Raw genomic sequence first — 25439 nt, 5'->3', positions numbered from 1 at the left:
AATTAAAATAGATTTGTGGGGGGGGGGGGGGGGTTGTATCATTTGACTTACACAACATGCCTACCACTTTGAAGATGCAAAATCTTTTTTTATTGTAAAACTAACAATAAATAAGACAAAAAAACAGAAAACTTGAGCATACATAACTATTCACCCCCCCCCAATTCAATACTTTGTAGAGACACCTTTTTCAGTAATTACAGCTGCAAGTCTCTTACAGCTTGCCCATTCTTTAAGGCAAAACTGCTCCAGTTCCTTCAAGTTGGATGGGTTCCGCTGGTGTACAGCTATTTTTAAGTCATACCACAGATTCTCAATTGAATTCTCACTATTCCTTCAATTCTGACCAGTCCCTGCTGAAGAAAAACATACCCACAGCATGATGCTGCCACCACCATGCTTCACTATGGGGATGTTATTCTTGGGGTGATGGGAGGTGTTGGGTTTGTGCCAGACATAGCGTTTCCTTGATGGCCAAAAAGCTACATTTTAGTCTCACCTGAGTCTTACCTGAGCACCTAGAGTACCTTCTTCCATATGTTTGGGGAGTCTCCCACATGCCCTTTGGCGAACACCAAATGTGTTTGCTTATTTTCTGGCCACTCTTCCGTAAAGCCCACCTCTGTGGAGTGTGCGGCTTAAAGTGGTCCTATGGACAGATACTACAATCTCTGCTATGGAGCTTTGCAGCTCCTTCAGGGTTATCTTTGGTCTCTTTGTTGCCTCTGATTAATGCCCTCCTTGCCTGATCCGTGAGTTTTGGTGGGCAGCCCTCTCTTGTCAGGTTTGATGTGGTGCCATATTCTTTCCATTTTTTAATAATGGATTTAATGGTGCTCCGTGGGATGTTCAACGTACTTCTTCTTCTTCTCTCTACTTCTCCACAACTTTGACCCTGACCTGTTTGGAGAGCTCCTTGGTCTTCATGGTGCTGCTTGCTTGGTGGTGTCGCTTGCTTGGTGGTGTCGCTTGCTTGGTGGTGTCCCTTGCTTGGTGGTGGTGTCCCTTGCTTGGTGGTGGTGTCCCTTGCTTGGTGGTGGTGTCCCTTGCTTGGTGGTGGTGTCCCTTGCTTGGTGGTGGTGTCCCTTGCTTGGTGGTGGTGTCCCTTGCTTGGTGGTGGTGTCCCTTGCTTGGTGGTGGTGTCCCTTGCTTGGTGGTGGTGTCCCTTGCTTGGTGGTGGTGTCCCTTGCTTGGTGGTGTTGCAGACACTGAGGCCTTTCAGAACAAGTGTATATATACTGAGATCATGTGACAGATCATGTGACACTTAGATTGCACACAGGTGGACTTTATTTAACTAATTATGTGACTTCTGAAGGTAATTGGTTGCAACAAGATCTTATTTAGGGGCTTCATAGCAAAGGGAGTGAATACATATGCACGCACCACTTTTCCATTGTTGATTTTTTTATTTTAAACAAGTTATTGTTTTCATTTCAGTTCAACAATTTAACTATTTTGTGTAGGTCCATTGCATGACATCCAAATAAAAATCCATTTACATGACAGGTTGTAATGCAACAAATTAGGAAAAACGCCAAGGGGGATGAATACTTTTGCAAGGCACTGTATGTACAGTTGAAGTCGGAAGTTTACATACACCTTAGCCAAATACATTTAAACTCAATTTTTCACAATTCCTGACATTTAATCATAGTAAAAATTCCCTGTCTTAGGTCAGTTAGGATCACTGCTTTCTGTTAAGAACGTGACATGTCAGAATAAGAGTAGAGAGAATGATTTATTTCAGCTTTTATTTCTTTCATCACATTCCCAGTGGGTCAGAAGTTTACATACACTCAAGTAGTATTTGGTAGCATTAGCTTTAAATTGTTTAACTTGGGTATAATGTTTTGGGTAGCCTTCCACAAGCTTCCCACAATAAGTTGGGTGAATGTTGGCCCATTCCTCCTGACAGAGCTGGTGTAACTGAGTCAGGTTTGTAAGCGTCCCTGCTCGCACACGCTTTTTCAGTTCTGCCCACACATTTTCTATAGGCTAGAGCTCAGGGCTTTGTGATGGCCACTCCAATACCTTCAATTTGTTGTCCTTAAGCCATTTTGCCACAACTTTGGAAGTATGCTTGGGGTCATTGTCCATTTGGAAGACCCATTTGCAACCAAGATTTAACTTCCTGACTGATGTCTTGAAATGTTGCTTCAATATCTCCATATCATTTTCCGTCCTCATGATGCCATCTATTTTGTGAAGTGCACCAGTCCCTCCTGCAGCAAAGCCCCCCCATAACATGATGCTGCCACCCCCGTGCTTCACGGTTGGAATGGTGTTCTCCGGCTTGCAAGCCTCCCCCTTTTCCTATAAACATAACGATGGTCATTATGACCAAACAGTTCTATTTTTGTTTTATCAGACCAGAGGGATATTTCTCCAAAAAGTAGTCCCCATGTGGAGTTGCAACCATAGTCTGGATTTTTTATGGCAGTTTTGGAGCAGTGGCTTCTTCCTTGCTGAGCGGCCTTTCAGGTTATGTCGATATAGGACTCGTTTTACTGTGGATATAGATACTTTTGTACCTCTTTCCTCCAGCATCTTCACAAGGTCCTTTGCTGTTGTTCTGGGATTGATTTGGACATTTTGCACCAAAGTATGTTCATCTCTAGATGACAGAATGCGTCTCCTTCTTGAGCAGTATGACGGCTGCGTGGTCCCATGGTGTTTATACTTGCAAACCTTTGTTTGTACAGATGAACGTGGTACCTTCAGGCATTTGGAAATTGCTCCCAAGGATGAATCAGACTTGTGGTCTACAATTTTCTTTCTGAGGTCTTGGCTGATTTATTTTGATTTTCCAATGATGTCAAGCAAAGAGGCACTGAGTTTGAAGGTAGGCCTTGAAATGCATCCACAGGTACACCTTCAATTGACTCAAATGATGTCAATTAGCCTATCAGAAGCTTCTAAATCCATGACATCATTTTCTGGAATTTTCCGAGCTGTTTTAAAGGCACAGTCAACTTAGTGTATGTAAACTTCTGACCCACTGGAATTGTGATACAGTGAATTACAAGTGAAATAATCTGTAAACAATTGTTGGACAAATTACCTGAGTCATGCACAAAGTAGATGTCCCAAACGACTTTCCAAAACTATAGTTGGTTAACAAGACATGTGGAGTGGTTGAAAAACAAGTTTTAAATGGCTCCATCCTAAGTGTATGTAAACTTTTGACTTCAACTGTATATACCGTTGATAGAATGATTCAGACTGTAGTCATGACAAAGTACGACTGTCTGTATCTGTGAGAACGATGAGGAAGGACCCTTCCCTCACATAAATCTACTCCTGATCAGACGCCATCGTATAAATTACAGGCCGTGAACCAGGAGATATGAGTAAAACCTCTCAAAGTAGCCTCTTCTCCTAAAAGCCTCCGTTGAATATTCCACAAACCATTCCTTTTGGATATGACCTAATTGTTTTTGAGTAAGGAAGGGTTGACACAGGTTGGACACAGCCACAGAGTTCTTGGCATATTTGACTTCTCTCGCTGCCTCCATAAACAGTCATAAACAGTACTGTCCTGGCCATAAACCGGGGAGACATGTTTAAGTGTCACTCTCTCTTTGTCCCATTCTCTCTTCTTTATCTATCTCTCTTTCACTCCCACTATTCATATTTCTTACATGTGCTGTTTTCCTTTCAACGGCAGTCTCTCAGTCATCTATCAACTGTCCTGTTCTTTCTTTCACTGTTTTTCTCCTTCTCCCCTTACTCTTTCTGTGACTCGTCCTTCCACGCTTTCTTAGCATCTCCCAGTCATGTGGGCACTCTGTTCAATAAATATTTGCTGAAATATGAGCTTACCATATGAGCTGTGACTAAGCCTGCTCTCAACAAACACACAAAGACTCACACAGACAATTATAAACAGCACGGAGCGCCCCAGACAGTTTTGAAGCATGGCAGATAAGCCAACACTTATCTGTGTCTGTCTATGGTCCATTTTATGACCTTATTTTCTCCATGTCAGTGTTGAATATGAACTTTCCAGTATCTCCACCTCACCACCCTTTGTGCCTCCCTCCACACACACCCAACTAGTAATATCAAATAGGTATAATATATTGCTTTACATTAAGGCACGGTCTACCTAGCTTTACATTCATATTAGTACTCTATTAAGTTCTGTTCTTAGTGATTGTTTTGCTGTTTATGTGGCTGTTTTCTTCACCATAATGTTTACAGATGGTGTTTGTTTCCAGAGGTCAAACCTCCCTCCGCCCCCTCGCAGAATTCTGCTGACGGAACATTTTACACAAACATTACAGTGCAATTGAATGTGTTTACAAGATCGTGACTGAAAGGAATTGTCTGTATGTTTCAATATGTAAACATTGAGGAGAGATGTTTGGAAAATATAACTTACATTCCATGGGTTGTAAATATTAGATAAACGAATTCAAACAACAATTATATTTACGTGTGATTATTAGAACACCTATATGGTAGAGAGATGCCTTATTTCTTTTACAGTCTATGGCCGAGATGCAATATTGAAAGACCCGTAAGACAAACGTTTGGGGTAGTGCTGTTTGTCCTCGCTGCCAGTCCGTAGTAGGCCTTGAAACGAATGAAAGCTCACAAACTACCAAAGGTAGGGGAGATAGTCTGAATGTATAGTTCTAAACATTTTGAATAACAATTTACCACTACTTACCAACATGTAACTTTACTCCACAAAATAAACTGCGCTTGGTAGTTGATAAAAGGAAAGATCACGTTTAAGGAGTCATAGAAGCTAGCTAGCTATTTAATCAGCTATGCTAGCTTGCGAACATTAGTTGGCTTGCTAAATTTTCTAATTTTAGCTGGCTAGTTTCCTACACTATGTTTGTTCTGACCACGTTAGCTAACTCTTGCAGACAACTTGCCAGCACAAAGTAAATGTGACATAAGTTGCGAACAATACAGCTAACCTTAATGTTAGCCAGAAGATTCTAACGTTGCGCTTGTTTACATTGAGCTGCACTGGGGTCAGAACGCAATTATGGTTCGATTAAAGGCCCATTGCAGTCAACGTTATTTTCCCGAGTTTTGTATATATATACCCACACTATGTAGTTGGAATAATATTGTGAAAATGATAATGCCTTTGGTGTAAGAGCTCTTTGAAAAGATCCAGGCTGTATCACAACTGGCAGTGATTGGGAGTCCCAAAGGGCATAACACAATTAGCCCAGCACCGTCCGGGTTTGGCCGGTGTAGGCCGTAATTGTAAATAAGAATTTGTTCTCAACTGACTTGCAGAGTTAAACATTCAATTTTAAAAAGACCACCTGAAATTTCAGCGTGTTTTGGTGGGATGTGCCAAATACAACAGGTGTAGACCTTACAGTGAAATGCTTATTTACAAGGCCCAGCATTGCAGTTTCCCCCCCAAAAAATATATGGATGAAAATAAGAAATAATTACAGAACAGCAGTAAAAAATAACAATATATACAGGGAGGGGTGCCGGTTAGTTGAGGTAGTATGTACATGTAGGTAGAGCTATTAAAGTGACTATGCATAGATGACAACAGAGAGTGGCAGTGATGTGGAGGGGGGCAATGCAAATAGTCTGGGTAGCCATTTGATTAGATGTTCAGGAGTCTTATGGCTTGGAGTAATAGCTGTTTAGAAGCCTCTTGGACCTAGACTTGGCGCTGACACTGTCGTATAGAGGTCCTGAATGGCAGGAAGCTTGGCCACAGTGATGTACTGGGCCGTTTGCGCTACCCTCTGTAGTGCCATGCGGTCGGAGGCCGAGCAGTTGCCATACCAGGCAGTGATGCAACCAGCCAGGATGCTCTCGATGGTGCAGCTGTAGAACCTTTTGAGGATCTGAGGACCTATGCCAAATCTTTTCAGTCTACTGAGGGGGAATATGTTTTTGTCGTGCCCGCTTCATGACTGGCTTGGTGTCCTTGGACCATGTTAGTTTGTTGGTGATGTGGACACCAAGGAACTTGAAGCTCTCAACCTGCTACACTGCAGCCCCTTCATTGAAAATGGGGCCGTGCTCGGTCCTCTTTTTCCTATAGTCCACAAGCATCTCCTTTTACTTGATCACGTTGAAGGAGAGGTTGTTGTCCTGGCACCACACGGCCAAGTCTCTGTACTACTCCTTGTAGGCCGTCCTCTTGTTGTCGGTGATCAGGCCTACCACTGTTGTGTCACCTGCAAATGTAATGATGGTGTTGGAGTCGTGCCTGGCCGTGCAGTCATGAGTGAACAGGGAGTACAGGAGGGGGCTGAGCATGCACCCTTGATGGGCCCCTGTGTTGAGGTTCAGTGTGGCGGATGTGTTGTTGGCTACCCATCAGGAAGTCCAGGATCCAGTTGCAGAGGGAGGTGTTTAGTCCCAGGGTCCTTAGCTTACTGATGAGCTTTGAAGGCACTATGGTGTTGAATGCTGAGCTGTAGTCAATGAATAGCATTCTCACATAGGTGTTCCTTTTGTCCAGGTGGAAAAGGGAAGTGTGGAGTGAAATAGAGATTGCATCATCTGTGGACCTGTGGGGGTGGTATGCAAATTGGAGTGGGTCAAGGGTTTCTGGGATGATGGTGTTGATGTGAGCCATGACCAGCCTTTCAAAGCACTTCATGGCTACAGACGTGAGTGCTACGAGTCGGTAGTCATTTAGGCAGGTTACCTTAATGTTCTTGGGCACAGGCACTATGGTGGTCTGCTTAAAACATATTGGTATTACAGACTCGGACAAGGGAGAGGTTGAAAATATCAGTGAAGACACTTGCCAGTTGGGTCAGAGCATGCTCGCAGTACACGTCCTGGTAATCTTTCTGGCCCTGCGGCCTTGTGAATGTTAACCTGTTTAAAGGTCTTACTCACATCAGCTGCAGAGAGCGTTTATCACACAGTCTTCCGGTACAACTGGGGATCTCATGCATGTTTCAGTGTTATTTTCCTCGAAGCGAGCATAGAAGTAGTTTAGCTCGTCTGGTAGGCTCGTGTCACTGGGCAGCTTCCCTTTGTGGTCTGTAATGGTTAGCAAACCCTACAACATCCAACGAGCATCAAAGCTGGTGTAGTATGACTCGATCTTTGTCATGTATTGATGCTTTGTCTGTTTGATGATTCATCGGAGGGCATAGCTGGATTTCTTATAAGTCTCCGGGTTACAGTCCCGCTTCTTGAAAGCGGCAGCTCTAGCGTTTAGCTCAGTGCAGATGCTGCCTATCATCCATGGCTTCTGGTTGGGGTATGTACGTAAGTCACTGTGGGGACAACGTCATCGATGCACTTATTTATGAAGCCAATGACAGATGTGGTGTACTCCTCAATGCCATTGGAGGAATCCCATAAGATATTCCAGTCTGTGCTAGCAAAACAGTCCTGTAGCTTAGCATCTGCTTCATCTGACCACTTTTTTTATTGATCTAATCACTGGTGCTTCCTGCTTTAATTTTTGCTTGTAAGCAGGTGGCCCAGAGTTCTTTACCCTCTGGTTGCACATTTAACATGCTGATAGGAATTTGGTAAAACTGATTAAGTTTCCCTGCATTAAAGTACCCGGCTACTAGGAGCGCTGCCTCAGTGTGAGAGTTTTCTTGTTTTCTTATGGAGGAATACAGCTCATTCTATGCTATCTTAGTGCCAACCTCTGACTGTGGTGGTATGTAAAATACAGATGAGAACTCTCTCAGTAGGTAGTGTGGTCTACAGCTTATCATGATATACTCAACCCCAGGCGAGCAATAACTCGAGACTTCCTTTGATATAGTGCACCAGCTGTTATTTACAAAAATACATAGTCCGCCGGCCCTTGTCTAACCAGACGCCACTGTTCCATCCTGCCGGTACATCGTAAAACCAACCAGCTGTATGTTGAGTTTGTCGTTGTTCAGCCACAACTCTGTGAAGCATAAGATGTTACAGTTTTTAATGTCCCGTTGGTAGTTTAATCTTCCCCATAACTCGGCAATTTTATTGTCCAAAGATTGCATGTTTGCTAGCAGAATTGAGGGAAGTGGGGGTTTATTCGATCGGCTCCGACTTCTCAGAAGGCAGCCCGCTCTCCAGCCTCTCTTTCTCCGCCTCCTCTTCATGCAGATCACGGGGGTCGGGGCCTGTTCCCGAGGGAGCCGTATATCCTCCGTCTCGGGCTCGTCAGAGTCGTGAAAGAAGAAACAGGATTCTGCTAGTCTGTGGTGAGTAATCACAGTTCTGATGTCTAGAAGTTATTTTTGGTCGTATGAGACGGTAGCGGCAACATTATGTACAAAATGGGTTAAAATAATAAGTTAAAAACAACGCAGATAAATAAACAAAAAAACACAATCGGTTGGGGGCACGTAAAACGTCTGCCTTCTGCTCCGGCTCCAATTTACATCCACCAGGTGGTAAATTAGTTAATCGACCAATTAGGTTATGCTGAGCTGTGGGGCACTGGTCTATGGCCCGTGATGTGAATGGAAAAAGTGGTGAGGGAGGAGCACCTTTCTCAAATTGAACAGTAATCTACACTGCGCGGTCGTGTTGTCAACATGGCAGCATGGTACATCATCCAGTAACATACAACCTCTTGCGTTTTTATCAAAAGCAATCACTTTTGAATGTGAACACAGGCCAGATTAATCGATTCCCTTCAGTAAGCGAGTGAGTTCCAAACCTCTCTGGCAATAACAGAAAGTTTTCCATTTTCCCCGCCCCGCATAGACCACTCCCAGACAGTCCTAACAAAATTCTTGCTTGAGAAATTGCTATTTGCTAAGAAGCTATTTTTGTTTCTTGTTGACCATTTCAATTGAAAACAGTCACGGTAAGGTTACCCAGAAGTTATATGATATTGAGAGAGAAATGGCAACATTGGGCCTATAAGACACCGTAGAGCCAACGCAAGATATGGATCAGAAAACCTACTTCAATGCAGGGATGGGATGTTACACTGTACTCTAAATTTGACCTACAGTTGAAGTTGGAAGTTTACATACACTTAGGTGGGAGTCATTAAAACCGGTTTTTCAACCACTCCACAAATTTCTTGTTAACAAAACTATAGTTTTGGCAAGACTGTTAGGACATCTACTTTGTGCATGACACAAGTAACTTTTTCAACAATCGTTACAGACAGATTATTTCACTGTATCACAATTCCAGTCGGTCAGAAGTTTACATACACTAAGTTGACTGTGCCTTTAAACAGCTTGGAAAATTCCAGAAAATGATTTCATGGCTTTAAAAACTTCTGGTAGGCTAATTGACATCAGTTGAGTCAATTGAAGGTGTACCTGTGGATGTATTTCAAGGTCTACCTTCAAACTTAGTGCCTCTTTGCTTGACATCATGGGAAAACCAAAATAAATCAGCCAAGACCTCAGAAAGACAATTGAAAGAACTCCACAAGTCTGGTTCATCCTTAGGAGCAATTTCCAAATGCCTGAAGGTACCATGTTCATCTGTACAAACAATAGTACGCAAGTATAAACACCATGGGACCACGCAGCAGTCATACCACTCAGGAAGGAGACGCGTTCTGTCTCCTAGAGATGAACATACTTTGGTGAGAAAAGTGCAAATCAATCCCAGAACAACAGGAAAGGACCTTGTGAAGATGCTGGAGGAAACGGGTACAAAAGTATCTATATCCACAGTTAAATGAGTCCTATATCGACATAACCTGAAAGGCCGCTCAGCAAGGAAGAAGCCACTGTGCCAAAACTGCCATAAAAAATCCAGACTGTGGTTTGCAACTGCACATGGGGACAAATATCTAACTTTTTGGAGAAATATCCTCTGGTCTGATGAAACAAAAATAGAACAGTTTGGCTATAATGACCGTCGTTCTGTTTGGAGGAAAAAGGGGGAGGCTTGCAAGCCGAAGAACACCATCCCAACCGTGAAGCACGGGGGTGGCAGCATCATGTTGTGGGGTGCTTTGCTGCAGGAGGGAATGGTGCACTTCACATAAAAAAATTATGTGGATATATTGAAGCAAGACATCAGTCAGGAAGTTAAAGCTTGTGGTCGCAAATGGGTCTTCCAAATGGACAATGACCCCAAGCATACTTCCAAAGTTGTGGAAAAATGGATTTAGGACAACAACGTCAAGGTATTGGAGTTGCCATCACAAAGCCCTGAGCTCAATCCCATAGAAAATTTAGGGGCAGAACTAAAAAAGCGTGTGCGAGCAAGGAGGCCTACAAACCTGACTCAGTTACACCAGCTCTGCCAGGAGGAATGGGCCAAAATTCACCCAACTTATTGTGAGATGTTTGTGGAATGCTACCCAAAATATTTGACCCAAGTTACACAATTTAAAGGCAATGCTACCAAATACTGATTGAGTGAATGTAAACTTCTGACCCACTGGGAATGTGATGAATGAAATAAAAGCTGAAATAAATCATTCGCTCTACTATTCTTCTGACATATCACATTCTTAAAAGAAAGCGGTGATCCTAACTGACCTAAGAGAGGGATTTTCTACTATGATTAAATGTCAGGAATTGTGAAAAACTGAGTTTAAATGTAGTTGGCTAAGATGTATACAAACTTCCGACTTCAACTGTATATCCAAACTGATACATCAAGACGATTGAAATACTGCTAGTTTTCTGTAAAACTACCCTTTTTTTCCGCATGCTAGCTAGCAGTAGCCACTGCCACCGTTTTGGAATAGCAGTGGCAGCCAATCAGCTCATTTGTTGTTTTTTGCAACATGTCATTCTATAATGGCTGCTGTGGCTCCTGCTGGATAGCATGAGGATGAAAATAAGCAGTCGTTCAATCTTCCCGGTGTAACAGTTGGGACAATTCGGAGTACAACACAATTTCTCATCCCCGGAGTCTGACCATGATGTTGTTCCGACCCCAGTGCAACTCATTGTAAACAAGCATAACGGTAGGGTCAGAGTCTGCTGGCTAGCTATAATGTGTGCAAGGCATGTCTGTCATGTTGCTGCTTAAACTGAAGTGAAACTAATTTGATGAATGCATTTTGAACATCTCGTTACCACAGGCAACATCATGTCGGCGGACACCAAAATCGCAGAGCTTTTAACAGAGCTCCATCAACTCATCAAGCAGACGCAGGTAAGTCTCAACCAATGGTTTCTACACCCAAGTGCTGTTGTCATCAGGAGCACTGACCTGTGATTCAGGTACCACAGTGGAGGAATAGCTACCTAGCTGGTTATATTCAAATGTGACTCCAATTACTCATATTTTTACATCATGCCATCATAGGGATTGAAGTCACATTTGGGAGTAGTGTAATAACTAGCAATACAGAATAGGAATGATATTCAGAGATCAAATTAAATCTCATTGCCAAACATCAATCACTGTAATACATTTACATTTTGTGTGCACATTGCATGTTATTTTTGCTGATATATTGCATCATTTTGCACCTATGCAACAACCACATTGTAATATTAATCCCTTTCCTTCTCTTTTTCAGGAGGAGCGGTCGCGCAGTGAACACAACCTGCTCAACATCCAGAAAACACATGAGAGGATGCAGACTGAGAACAAGAGTGAGCCTCTACCTCGCCTCCCCACATTCTCCTTTGTCTATCCACACTGCAACACTGTTTTAAAACTCTTCATATTACTGTTACACACTGTTTCTATTTATGTATCATCTGGCTAAGCCAGACACATTACATTTACATTACATTTAAGTCATTTAGCAGACGTTCTTATCCAGAGCGACTTACAAATTGGACACACACACGTTATGTTCTTCTATCCTCGTGGGGACCTAAAATTAATTTCCATTAAATCCTATTTTCTCTAACCCCTAAACCTAACCTTTACTTGTAACCCTAAACCTTTACCACTAACTTTTTTTTTTTTTTTTTAACCTTTATTTAACCAGGCAAGTCAGTTAAGAACATTCTTATTTTCAATGACGGCCTGGGAACAGTGGGTTAACTGCCTGTTCAGGGGCAGAACGACAGATTTGTACCTTGTCAGCTCGGGGGTTTGAACTCGCAACCTTCCGGTTACTAGTCCAACGCTCTAACCACTAGGCTACGCTGACCACTAGGCTACGCTGACCACTAGGCTACGCTGACCACTAGGCTACGCTGACCACTAGGCTACGCTGACCACTAGGCTACTTCTTATCTGAATTGTAACCCTAAACCCTAAGATCAAAATATTACTATCCTTGTGGGGACTTTGGGGCTTTTAGATCCCCATAAGGATACACACACACACACACACACACACACACACACACACACACACACACACACACACACACACACACACACACACACACACACACACACACACACACACACACACACACACACACACACACACACACACACACACACACACACACACACACACACACACACACACACACAGAGTGTAATAAGGTGTTATTCTTGTTTCTCCCTCCCCCAGCCTCCCCTTACTACCGGACTAAGCTGAGGGGACTCTACACCACAGCCAGAGCAGATGCTGAGGCAGAGTGCAGGTCGGTAGCCTACACTTGAAAAAGAAAAGGAGAGCCGCACACTCTAGGAGCTCAGATGCAATAATTTAATAACCTAATAACCAACGCTTCGACAGACAAGCTGTCTTCATCAGGGTAGCCTACACTGATATCCCTATGCCCCTTGCCCTATGGACCCTTGAAGTGTCCACTGATCTGATATGGTAGGTTTGGTGTAAGCCATTTAATGTAATGTTTCCTTTCACCTATCCAACTGTGGTAGTTCAGTGATTGGATGTGTTTTCAGAAATCATCGCCACCATGTGGAGTACGTAAGTACGGCTTAATTCCAAAGAAATAAGTCGGGCGTCACTCTTTCTCTCCCACAGTATTCTTCGTCATGCTCTCGACAAAATTGCAGAGATCAAATCCTTATTGGAGGAGAGGCGAATAGGTAAGAATGGAAGGAAGGAGACGAGAATAAGCCACTGTTAACTATTGGGATGCAGCCCATGCCTCACTCTTTCCTCTTCCCCTCCTCTCCCCCAGCGGCTAAGATGGCAGGGGTGAACAGCGACAATGACCCCCCCAGGAAGACCATGCGGAGGGGGGTGCTGATGACACTGCTCCAACAGTCAGCCATGACGCTCCCGCTGTGGATTGGCAAGCCAGGAGACAGGTAGGGTCTGATGATTCAGTCTCTCCTGAGCTCAGTATAGTAGTGCATTTTACAACGGGAAACAAAAATCTGTGTTCTTTTTTTTTGTGTGTGTGTATTTTTCACCCCAATTTCGTGGTATCCAATTGGTAGTAGTTACAGTTTTGTCTCATCGCTGCAACTCCCATACAGACTCGGGAGAGGCAAAGGTCGAGAGCCATGCGTCCTCCGAAACACAACCCAACCAAGCTGCACTGCTTCTTGACACAATGCCCATCCAACCCGGAAGCCAGCCGCACCAATGTGTCGGAGGAAACACCGTACACCTGGCGACTGTCGGCGTGCACTGCGCCCGGCCCGCCACTGGAGTTGCTAGTGGGCGATGAAACAAGGATATTCCTGGCGGCCAAACCCACCCTAAGCTTGACGACGCTGGGCCAATTGTGCAGCGGCCAGCTGCGACAGAGCCTGGACTGAAACCCAGACTCTCTAGTGGCACAGCACAGTGCCTTAGACCACTGCGCCACTCGGGAGGCCAAAATCTGTGTTCAGTCCCCCCCCCCATTTCTTTTCCACCTGCCCCTTTTTTCTGTCCTCCATTACTATATTACTCCCTCAACCCTAAAACCCTCCATCCTTCCCTGTATCCCCCTCTCCTCCAGTCCTCCTCCCCTGTGTGGGGCGATGCCAGCCAACAGTGACTATGTGGCAAAGCAAGGGGACAAGGTGGCAGCGCGGGTCAAGGCCGTGGACGGAGACGAACAGTGGATCCTGGCCGAGGTGGTCAGCTACAGCCACTCCACCAACAAGTAACTATCAGCAAATCAGCTCCAGCCACTTTTAGCCAATCAAGTACAGCCATGTACCACTATTACCAATCAACTACAGCCTTTAACACTTTTAGCCAATCAGCTACAACAGAGACTGTTTTGAGTTGTATTCTTTTGCTCTATCCTTCAGGTACGAAGTGGATGACATTGATGAGGAAGGAAAAGAGTAAGTCAATGTCTTCATTTTCTATATTTCTTTTCCTACTATTTTGTCTTGTAGTACATTGAAAATCTCAACTGAAAATCTCACCTTGGATATAATGACAATTATCTACTCTACTTCTTATCTCCCCCCTCCCATCCTCCTACTCCAGGAGACACACCCTGAGCAGGCGGCGTATCATCCCCCTGCCCCAGTGGAAGGCCAACCCAGAGACTGACCCGGAGGCCCTGTTCAGTAAAGACCAGCTGGTGCTGGCCCTCTACCCCCAGACCACCTGCTTCTACAGAGCCCTCATCCACACACACCCACACCGGGTGAGACAAGGAAAGGGAGAGGAGCGGGGGGGGCTGATTGACGTCATTTGAATAGATTTTGTTTGATGACAACTGGTTCAGAGATCATGTTACTGTACACCAAACCCTACATCCAAGCAGGCCCCTCGCTTGGCAGCTTCCCCTCCATCAATCCTAACCTTAACCATTATTGGGGAAAATGCTAAACTGACCCCAAATCAGTGAACTCTGTTCTCTCCACTAACCGCCATGCTCTCTCTGCTCTCTCAGCCCCAGGACGACTACTCCGTGCTGTTTGAGGACACGTCGTACGCAGACGGCTACTCCCCGCCCCTCAACGTAGCTCAGAGATACGTGGTGGCCTGCAAAGAAAACAAAAAGAAGTAAAGAAGAGACTGATGAAGAGAGGAGTCAGGAGAAATCAAGGGGACTGTAACTGAAGATACTGTATTTTGTCAGATTTGACAAGTACACTGTGTAGACAAGTGTTCCTAGACCAGTGTTTCCAACCACCCCCTCCCCAGAATAACAATGGATTCCATACCTTAACCACACTTATGGACACACTGGGGGCGGGTTTCAAATAAAATAACATCAAATCAAACTTTGCTTGTCACATGCGCCGAATACAAGTGTAGACCTTACTATGAAATGCTTATTTACAAGCCCTTAACCAAAGGTGCAATTCAAGAAGAATTAATAAAATATTTACCAAATAAACTAAAGTAAAAAATAATAAAAAGTAACACAATAACAAGGCTATATACAGAGGGTACCGATACCGAGTCAGTGTGCGGGGGTACAGGTTAGAGGTAATTTGTACATTTCGGTAGGTGTGAAGTGACTGCATAGATAATAAACCGCGAGTAGCGGCAGTGTACAAAACAAATGGAGGGGGGGGTCAATGTAATAGTCTGTTGGCCATTTGATTAATTGCTCAGCAGTCTTATGGCTTGGGGGTAGAAGCTGTTAAGGAGCCTTTTGGTCTTAGACTTGGCGCTCAGGTACCACTTGTCGTGCGGTAGCAGAGAAAATAGTCTATGACTTGGGTGACTGGAGTCTCTGACAATTTTATGGACTTTCCTCTGACACCACCTATTATATAGGTTCTGGATTGCAGGAAGCTTGGCCCCGGTGATGTACTGGGCCATACGCACTACCCTCTGTCGCACCTTAAGGTCAGATGCCGAGCAGTTGCCATACCAGGCGGTGATGCGACCGGTCAGGATGCTCTCTATGGTGCAGCTGTAGAACTCTTGAGGATCTGGGGATCAATGCCAAATCTTTTCAGTCTCCCGAGGGGGAAACGGTTTTGTCGTGACCTCTTCATGACTATCTTGGTGTGTTTGGACTAGAGGTCGACCTATGATTTTTTAACGCCGATATCGATACCAATTATTTGGAGAACCAAAAAAAGCCGATACCGATTAATCGGCCGTTTTTTAAATTGATTTTTATTTGTAATAATGACAATTACAACAATACTGAATGAACACTTATTTTAATATAATACATAAAAAAATCAATTTAGCCTCAAATAAATAATGAAACATGTTCAATTTGGTTTAAATAATGCAAAAACAAAGTGTTGGAGAAGAAAGTAAAGGTGCAATATGTGCCATGTAAGAAAGCTAACGTTTAAGTTCCTTGCTCAGAACATGACAACATATGAAAGCTGGCGGTTCCTTTTTAACATGAGTTTTCAATATTCCCAGGTAAGAAGTTTTAGATTGTAGTTATTATAGGAATTATAGGACTATTTCTCTCTAAACCATTTGTATTTCATTTTATTAAACAGAAAAGGTAAATATGGTATTTTTCTCTCACAACACCAAGGGTTTTCTTTATTTTTACTATGTTCTACATTGTAGAATAATAGGGAAGACATCAAAACTATAAAATAACACATGGAATGTTTAACCAAAAAAGTGTTAAACCAAATATATTTTATATTTGAGATTCAGCAAAGTACCCACCCTTTGCCTTGATGACAGCTTTGCACACTCTTGTCATTCTCTCAACCAACTTAATGAGGTAGTCACCTGGAATGCATTTCAATTAACAGATGTGCCTTGCTAAAAGTTCATTTATGGAATTTCTTTCCTTAATGTGTTTAAGCCAATTGTTGTGTTGTGACAAGGTAGGGTTGGTATACAGAAGATTTGGTAAAAGACCAAGTCCATATTATTGCAAGAACAGCTCAAATAAGCAGAGAAACAACAATAAGACATGAAGGTCAGTCAATCCGGGACATTTCAAGGACTTTGAAAGTTTCTTCAAGTGCAGTTGCAAAAACCATCAAGCACTATGATGAAACTGGCTCTCATGAGGACCGCCACAGGAAAGGAAGACCCAGAGTTACCTCTGCTGCAGAAGTTCATTAGAGTTACCAGCCTCAGAAATTGCAGCCCAAATAAATGCTTTACAGAGCTCAAGTAACAGACATCTCAACATCAACTGTTCAGCGGAGACTATGTGAATCAAGCCTTCATGGTCAAATTGCTGCAAAGAAACCACTACTAAAGGACAGCAATAATAAGAAGAGACTTGCTTGGACCAAGAAACACGAGCAATGGACATTAGACCGGTGGAAATCTGTCATTTGGTCTGATGAGTCCAAATGTGAGATTTTTGGTTCCAACCACTGTGTCTTTGTGAAGTCGCAGAGTAGGTGAAAGGTAATCTCTGCATGTGTGGTTCCCATCTGGTTTGTGCTTAGTGGGACTATCATTTGTTTTTCAACAGGACAATGAGCAAACACACCTTCTGGCTGTGTAAGGGCTATTTCACCAAGAAGGAGAGTGATGGAGTGCTGTATTAGATAACCTGGCCTCCACAATCACCCAACCTCAACCCAATTGAGATGGTTTGGGATGAGTTGGACTGAAGAATGAAGGAAAAGCAGCCAACAAGTGTGTGTGGGAACCCCTTCAAGACTGTTGTAAAAGCATTCCAGGTGAAGCTGGTTGAGAGAATAATATATATAATATATATATTTGGGCTCTATTTGAGTACACTTTATTTGCTAGTGTAATGGCATTCTTCCTCCTCTTCCTCTTCTTTTAAGACATAAACTGAACACTATGAAATACAAAACAATAAACGTGAACATGAGCGAAACCGAAACAGTACTGTGTGGCAACAAACACTCACACGGAAACAAACACCCACAACTCAAAAGTGAAACCCAGGCTACCTAAGCATGATTCTCAGTCAGAGACGACTAACTAACTACTAAAGGACAGCAATAATAAGAAGAGACTTGCTTGGACCAAGAAACACGAGCAATGGACATTAGACCGGTGGAAATCTGTCATTTGGTCTGATGAGTCCAAATGTGAGATTTTTGGTTCCAACCACTGTGTCTTTGTGAAGTCGCAGAGTAGGTGAAAGGTAATCTCTGCATGTGTGGTTCCCATCTGGTTTGTGCTTAGTGGGACTATCATTTGTTTTTCAACAGGACAATGAGCAAACACACCTTCTGGCTGTGTAAGGGCTATTTCACCAAGAAGGAGAGTGATGGAGTGCTGTATTAGATAACCTGGCCTCCACAATCACCCAACCTCAACCCAATTGAGATGGTTTGGGATGAGTTGGACTGAAGAATGAAGGAAAAGCAGCCAACAAGTGTGTGTGGGAACCCCTTCAAGACTGTTGTAAAAGCATTCCAGGTGAAGCTGGTTGAGAGAATAATATATATAATATATATATTTGGGCTCTATTTGAGTACACTTTATTTGCTAGTGTAATGGCATTCTTCCTCCTCTTCCTCTTCTTTTAAGACATAAACTGAACACTATGAAATACAAAACAATAAACGTGAACATGAGCGAAACCGAAACAGTACTGTGTGGCAACAAACACTCACATGGAAACAAACACCCACAACTCAAAAGTGAAACCCAGGCTACCTAAGCATGATTCTCAGTCAGAGACGACTAACGACTAACACCTGCCACCATACCAGGCTGAACTCAAAACCCCAACATAGAAAAACACACATAGACTGCCCACCCCAACTCAAGCCCTGACCATACTAAATAAAGACAAAACAAAGGAAATAAAGGTCAAAACGTGACAGTACTCCCCCCCAAAGGTGCTGACTTCGGCCGCAAAACCTGAACCTATAGGGGAGAGTCTGGGTGGGCGTCTGTCCGCGGTGGCGGCTCTGGCGGGGACTTGGACCCACTTCACCACAGTTTTTGTCCGCCTCCTCAACCACCCCCGTGGCCTTTTATGAGCGGCGACCCTCGCCGCCAACCTCGGACTGGGGACCCTAGAAATGGGTCCCGAATGAACGTGAGATTCCGGCAGCGCCGGACAGGCGGGAGACTCCGGCAGCTCCGGAGTGAAGGGCGAATCTGGCATCGCCTGGCTGACTGACTGCTCTGGCGGCTCCTGGCTCCTGGCTGACTGGCGACTCCTGGCTGACTGGCGGTTCAGGCAGCCCAGGACAGACGGGTGGCTCTGGCGGCCCAGGACAGACGGGAGACTGTGGCGGCCCGGGACAGACGGGAGACTGTGGCGGCCCGGAAAAGACGGGAGACTGTGGCGGCTCGGGAAAGACAAGAGACTCTGGCGGCTCAGGACAGACGGAAGACTCTGGCGGCTCAGGACAGACGGGAGACTCTGGCGGCTCAGGACAGACGGGAGACTCTGGCGGCTCAGGACAGACGGGAGACTCTGGCGGCTCAGGACAGACGGGAGACTCTGGCGGCTCAGGACAGACGGGAGACTCTGGTGGCTCAGGACAGACGGGAGACTGGTGGCTCAGGAGAGGAGGAAGGCTCTGGCAGCGCTGGACAGGCGGGAGCACCTGTAGGGAGAAGACGGAGAGACAGCCTGGTGCGGGGGGCTGCCACCGGAGGGCTGGGGGGTGGAGGTGGCACTGGATAGACCGGACCGTGCAGGCGAACTGCTCTTGAGCACCGAGCCTGCCCAACCTTACCTGGTTGAATGCTCACCATAGCCAGGCCAGTGCGGCGAGGAGGAATAGCCCGCTCTGGGCTGTGCTGGCGAACCGGGGACACCATGCGTAAGGCTGGTGCCATGTGCACTGGCCCAAGGAGACGCACTGGAGACCAGATGCATAGAGCCGGCTTCATTGCACCCGGCTCGATGCCCACTTTAGTCTGGCCGATACGAGGAGCTGGAATGTACCACACTGGGCTATGCTCCAGCACCGGGGACACCGTGCGCTCCACCACATAACACGGTGCCTTCCCTGTCACTCTCGCTCTCCGGTAAGCACGGGACGTTGGAGCAGGTCTCCTTACTGACTTTGCCACACTCGCTGTGTGCCTCCTCCCAATAAATTTTTGTGGCTGCCTCTCGGGCTTCCAGCCGTGCTGCCGAGCTAGCTCCTCATAATGCCGCATCTCGGCTTTCGCTGCCTCCAGCTCTGCCTTGGGGCGGCAATATTCACCCAGCTGTGCCCAGGGTCCCTTTCCGTCTAATATCTCCTCCCATGTCCATCTCTCTAGGTATCGCTGCCTCTCCTGCTGCCTGTTACCACGCTGCTTGGTCCTTTCTTGGTGGGTGTTTCTGTAACGGCATTCTTCCTCCTCTTCTGAGGAGGAGTAGCGAGAAGGATCGGAGGACCATTGCGCAGCATGGTAAGTGTCCATAACGTTTATTTTAAGACACAAACTGAACACTATAAAATACAAAACAATAAACGTGAACATGAACGAAACCGAAACAGTACCGTGTGGCAACAAACACTCACACGGAAACAAACACCCACAACTCAAAAGTGAAACCCAGGCTACCTAAGTATGATTCTCAATCAGAGACAACTAACGACACCTGCCTCTGATTGAGAACCATACTAGGCTGAACTCAAAACCCCAACATAGAAAAACACACATAGACTGCCCACCCCAACTCGCGCCCTGACCATACTAAATAAAGACAAAACAATGGAAATAAAGGTCAGAACGTGACAGTACTCCCCCCCCAAAGGTGCTGACTTCGGCCGCAAAACCTGAACCTATAGGGGAGAGTCTGGGTGGGCGTCTGTCCGCGGTGGCGGCTCTGGCGTGGGACTTGGACCCACTTCACCACAGTTTTTGTCCGCCTCCTCAACCACCCCCGTGGCCTTTTATGAGCGGCGACCCTCGCCGCCAACCTCGGACTGGGGACCCTAGAAATGGGTCCCGAATGAACGTGAGATTCCGGCAGCGCCGGACAGGCGGGAGACTCCGGCAGCTCCGGAGTGAAGGGCGAATCTGGCATCGCCTGGCTGACTGACGGCTCTGGCGGCTCCTGGCTGACTGGTGACTCCTGGCTGACTGGCGGTTCAGGCGGCTCCGGGCGGCTCTGGCAGCCCAGGACAGACGGGCCGCTCTGGTGGCCCAGGACAGACAGGTGGCTCTGGCGGCCCAGGACAGACGGGAGACTGTGGCGGCCCGCAAAAGACGGGAGACTGTGGCGTAGACTGTAGACTGTTCAATCTCTTCAAGAAATCAAATTTTCATAAATGATTTAAGATGACATATAGTAGTGTTTCCCTTTGTCCCTGAAAGCAAGGACATCATTTCCCTATGGTTCTAAGATTAAGCATCTTAATTAGGCTAAGTTCATTGTTAGAACCATAGGATGTTCTAACGATTAACTTAGCCTTAAGATGTTTCTGGGAAACCAGGTCCAGAACAGAAATAAAAACAATACAGCATAAAGATAGGCTAAAACTGCTTCTCCAATAGACGTACATACCCCAACCAGAAGCCATGGATTACAGTCAACATTTGCACTGAGCTAAAGGGTAGAGCTGCCGCTTTCAAGGAGCGGGACTCTAACTCAGAAGCTTATAAGAAATCCCATTTGTAGGCGATGTCATAGCGATGTTTGTTGGCTAGCAAAGCTCATGCATAGAAGAACTACATAGTTGGGTCTAACGGTTGTCTCGCGCCGAACTGTGCATGTGCAGAGCTTGAAATCCATGGCACTCCTTGGATATAAAGTTGTTTTTGACAAAAATGTCGGTTTGTATATTTCACAAGGTTGGTTGTAAAAGTTCTTAAGTAAAAATACTTGAAAGCATATCAAATTGTATTTGTCTGATGACACCACTGTTGTGTCATCGGCAAACTTAATGATGGTGTTGTAGTCGTGCCTGGGCATGTAGTCATGAGTGAACAGGGAGTACAGGAGAGGACTACCTACCCTTACCACCTGGGGGTGGCCTATCAGAGGGAGGTGTTTAGTCCCAGGGTCCTTAGCTTAATGATGAGCTTTGAGGGCACTATGGTTTTGAACATTTACATTACATTTTACATTTAAGGCATTTAGCAGACGCTCTTATCCAGAGCGACTTACTTACAAATTGGTGCATTCACCTTATGACATCCAGTGGAACAGCCACTTTACAATAGTGCATCTAAATATTTTAAGGGGGGTGAGAAGGATTACTTTATCCTATCCTAAGTATTCCTTAAAGAGGTGGGGTTTCAGGTGTCTCCGGAAGGTGGTGATTGACTCCGCTGTCCTGGCGTCGTGAGGGAGTTTGTTCCACCATTGGGGAGCCAGAGCAGCGAACAGTTTTGACTGGGCTGATCGGGAACTGTACTTCCTCAGTGGTAGGGAGGCGAGCAGGCCAGAGGTGGATGAACGCAGTGCCCTTATTTGGGTGTAGGGCCTGATCAGAGCCTGGAGGTACTGAGGTGCCGTTCCCCTCACAGCTCCGTAGGCAAGCACCATGGTCTTGTAGCGGATGCGAGCTTCAACTGGAAGCCAGTGGAGAGAGCGGAGGAGCGGGGTGACGTGAGAGAACTTGGGAAGGTTGAACACCAGACGGGCTGCGGCGTTCTGGATGAGTTGTAGGGGTTTAATGGCACAGGCAGGGAGCCCAGCCAACAGCGAGTTGCAGTAATCCAGACGGGAGATGACAAGTGCCTGGATTAGGACCTGTGCCGCTTCCTGTGTGAGACAGGGTCGTACTCTGCGGATGTTGTAGAGCATGAACCTACAGGAACGGGCCACCGCCTTGATGTTAGTTGAGAACGACAGGGTGTTGTCCAGGATCACGCCAAGGTTCTTAGCGCTCTGGGAGGAGGACACAATGGAGTTGTCAACCGTGATGGCGAGATCATGGAACGGGCAGTCCTTCCCCGGGAGGAAGAGCAGCTCCGTCTTGCCGAGGTTCAGCTTGAGGTGGTGATCCGTCATCCACACTGATATGTCTGTCAGACATGCAGAGATGCGATTTGCCACCTGGTCATCAGAAGGGGGAAAGGAGAAGATTAATTGTGTGTCGTCTGCATAGCAATGATAGGAGAGACCATGTGAGGTTATGACAGAGCCAAGTGACTTGGTGTATAGCGAGAATAGGAGAGGGCCTAGAACAGAGCCCTGGGGGACACCAGTGGTGAGAGCGCGTGGTGAGGAGACAGATTCTCGCCACGCCACCTGGTAGGAGCGACCTGTCAGGTAGGACGCAATCCAAGCGTGGGCCGCGCCGGAGATGCCCAACTCGGAGAGGGTGGAGAGGAGGATCTGCCCCTTTCCTGCTAATGTTTGGGAGGACGCCAAGACTGCCTGTTGACATAGTCTTTGGCTCTGTCATGGAGAACCCAGAAGTTGTCGACTATGACCAGTTTGTTCAGTCTTTGAGGAGAGATCTATTATAGATCTGAAAGAAGCCATGAATGCAGCACAGGTTTCTGCAGCGAAGCAGTTGAAGAGGCATTGCTGACCTTTATGACAGAAGAGTCAGAGGAGCACCAGTGGAGATTGGGGATCGAGTATTGCTGGCTAACAAGGGGAGCGGGGAAAGCAGAAGCTCGCTGACCGTTGGGAGGATACTGTCTACCTTGTCACTGGATTGAATGCTGACAGTCACACTTTTAAGATTCAGAACAGCTCCACTGGACGGGAGAAGACGCTACATCGCAACCTGATAATGCCAGGCAACTTTCTTCCTCTTCCCCATGCTGCTGTTGAGGAGGGAACAGACATATCTGGATTAACAGAGTCTGAGGACATGAATGACAGCCTAGTGGTCTCAGCTGCCATGGACACTGCAGTGGATGATGGTGCTGAGTACAGAACCAGAGTGTGGGTGTCAGAGTTGTCTTCTGAAGGAACAGGTGACACAAGCCTGGAGGGTGATGTGCGATCCTTGGATGCTCAGGATATTCCACCTTTGGATTCCGTGGATGATATACTGCAGCTGGAAGGTCTGCCTCGATCAGAGAGTCTTCAAGAATCTGACAGAGACTGTAACAGTGTAGTGAGTGAGCTAATTGACCAGTCTGCTTACGATATCCGTACTGACCTACCAAACGCGGACCATTCCTTACCTGATCAGTTACGTACTGACTGTGTTGACGGACACACTATTGCAACAGTACACAACACTGTTACCCCTTATGCAGTTGAAGGTAGTCGGGGTCATATTAGGTCAAGGGCAGGAAGGCTATTTAAACTAGTGTCAAGACTGATTGAGATTATGAATCAGCAGAAAGTTAGCTCTTGAAGGTTGAGTATGTGAATAGAGGGTCAATGGTATTGACATCTTTTATTTGTTTTGCTTTTACATCCTTGTGACCATAATTAGAGGTTGCAGGATGGTAATGTGACATGTGATAAAGTCTCTTATGGTGGTTTATTTTATTACTTGGATGTTTTAAAGTCACCGGGTGTACTTAACATGTGACAGGCATGTTTACCTATGAGGGCTAAGGGGATTGATCAACCGCTTTTCACTCTAATTCTCAAGGAGAATAGTCTAATGACTGGAATATTTAGTGACTGATTTAAAGCAGGGTCTGCATCCTTGATATACACAGCGTTACCTTTTAGTTTTCTCTATTAGGTAGTATATATATTTTTGTTCTCTGGATTATTCTGTACATATGTTGAGTGTCTCTGTATCTGGTATGTTTGCACAGTGCCGTTTTGTATTTTGTTATTTTTCTTGGCAAGTGGAATTCAGTAGGGGGGAGTGTAACAGGGTTATATTGGTGATTCCCCTTGCCACTTTATTGTTAAGCCAATGGGTTTTTGGTTTGAGTTTGTCTTGCCTTCACCTACTCAACATGGCATCTTATTGGCTGGTTTGCGTAGCTTGCTTACGAGGGGGGATGTTCCAGTTAGAATCGTCCCAGTGAACAAGCACCAAACCAGCGGTAAGTTGTTGGTTGCAAAGCACCGTACGTCAAAAGTGATTTTATGCTCCCAAGTGATGATTTAAATGTACAATTTATATCAAATTGTTTGTAAATGTTCACACACAAGATGCAGCGGTTTTTTGAGAATATTTGTTGTGCATTTTGTTGTAAAGAATTCCCGCCTGTACTAGCTAGCAACTTACTGTGTCTGGTGGGGGGGTTCATATATTTTGTACAGTGCGTGAGTGCAGAGTTGGATGGTGAGACGTGCATTGCATGACGTGCAATTTTGTGCCGTTCCTAACAGGTACATTGTTAAAGATATTCTATTGTATATTGTAATTGTATTATTTTGGTAACTAGCCCAGTGAACAAGCACCAAACCATTGTGCGTGAGTGCAGAGTTGGATGGTGAGACGTGCATTGCATGACGTGCAATTTTGTAGCTCAGTTGGTAGAGCATGGCGCTTGTAACGCCAGGGTAGTGGGTTCGATTCCCGGGACCACCCATACGTAGAATGTATGCACACATGACTGTAAGTCGCTTTGGATAAAAGCGTCTGCTAAATGGCATATATTATATATTATTAGAATAAAGCTACATGACTGGTGCTACATATTGGAGTTCCGTGTCGATGACTGATTGTACACAACGCCAGAAGAGTACTGTTACACCAGCTCTCTGCAGGTCATTCACTAGATCCCCCTGTGTGGTTCTGGGATTTTTGCTCACTGTTTTTGTGATCATTTTGACCCCACAGGGTGAGATCTTGCGTGGAGCCCCAGATCGAGGGAGATTATCAGTGGTCTTGTATGTCTTCCATTTCCTAATAATTGCTCCCACAGTTGATTTCTTCAAACCAAGCTGCTTACCTATTGCAGATTCAGTCTTCCCAGCCTGGTGCAAGTTGAGCATCTGCTAAATGGCATATATTATTATTATATTACAATTTTGTTTCTGGTGTCCT

General features: G+C 45.4%; 1 protein-coding gene across 2 annotated transcripts; it reads left to right on the top strand.

Moving 5' to 3' along the window:
• The first annotated feature begins 4550 nt into the window (after positions 1–4550).
• Positions 4551–14959, top strand: sgf29 (SAGA complex associated factor 29). Of its 2 annotated transcripts, XM_046353267.1 has the most exons (11): positions 4552–4615; positions 8074–8171; positions 10982–11055; positions 11426–11501; positions 12385–12457; positions 12805–12869; positions 12965–13094; positions 13736–13882; positions 14034–14069; positions 14218–14380; positions 14630–14959. In XM_046353267.1, the coding sequence occupies exons 3-11, from the start codon at positions 10990–10992 to the stop codon at positions 14744–14746; spliced, it is 873 nt and encodes a 290-aa protein (XP_046209223.1). In that variant the 5' UTR covers positions 4552–4615; positions 8074–8171; positions 10982–10989; the 3' UTR covers positions 14747–14959. The 2 variants fall into 2 exon arrangements, with proteins under 2 accessions (XP_046209224.1, XP_046209223.1); XM_046353268.1 differs by lacking the exon at positions 8074–8171 and having other exon boundaries at positions 4551–4615.
• Positions 14960–25439: the final 10480 nt, after the last annotated feature.

Source organism: Oncorhynchus gorbuscha, linkage group LG06 (genome assembly GCF_021184085.1).
Source record: "Oncorhynchus gorbuscha isolate QuinsamMale2020 ecotype Even-year linkage group LG06, OgorEven_v1.0, whole genome shotgun sequence".
Lineage (NCBI taxonomy): Eukaryota > Metazoa > Chordata > Actinopteri > Salmoniformes > Salmonidae > Oncorhynchus > Oncorhynchus gorbuscha.
This window is presented reverse-complemented; position numbering and strand designations above follow the sequence as displayed.

Coding starts and splice junctions, on each gene's coding strand:
- sgf29 (XM_046353268.1), top strand. CDS start 10,990: ATGTCGGCGGACACCAAAATCGCAGAGCTTTTAACAGAGCTCCATCAA. Junction 11,056..11,425: donor AACTCATCAAGCAGACGCAG/GTAAGTCTCAAC, acceptor TCTCTTTTTCAG/GAGGAGCGGTCGCGCAGTGA. Junction 13,883..14,033: donor TACAGCCACTCCACCAACAA/GTAACTATCAGC, acceptor TCTATCCTTCAG/GTACGAAGTGGATGACATTG.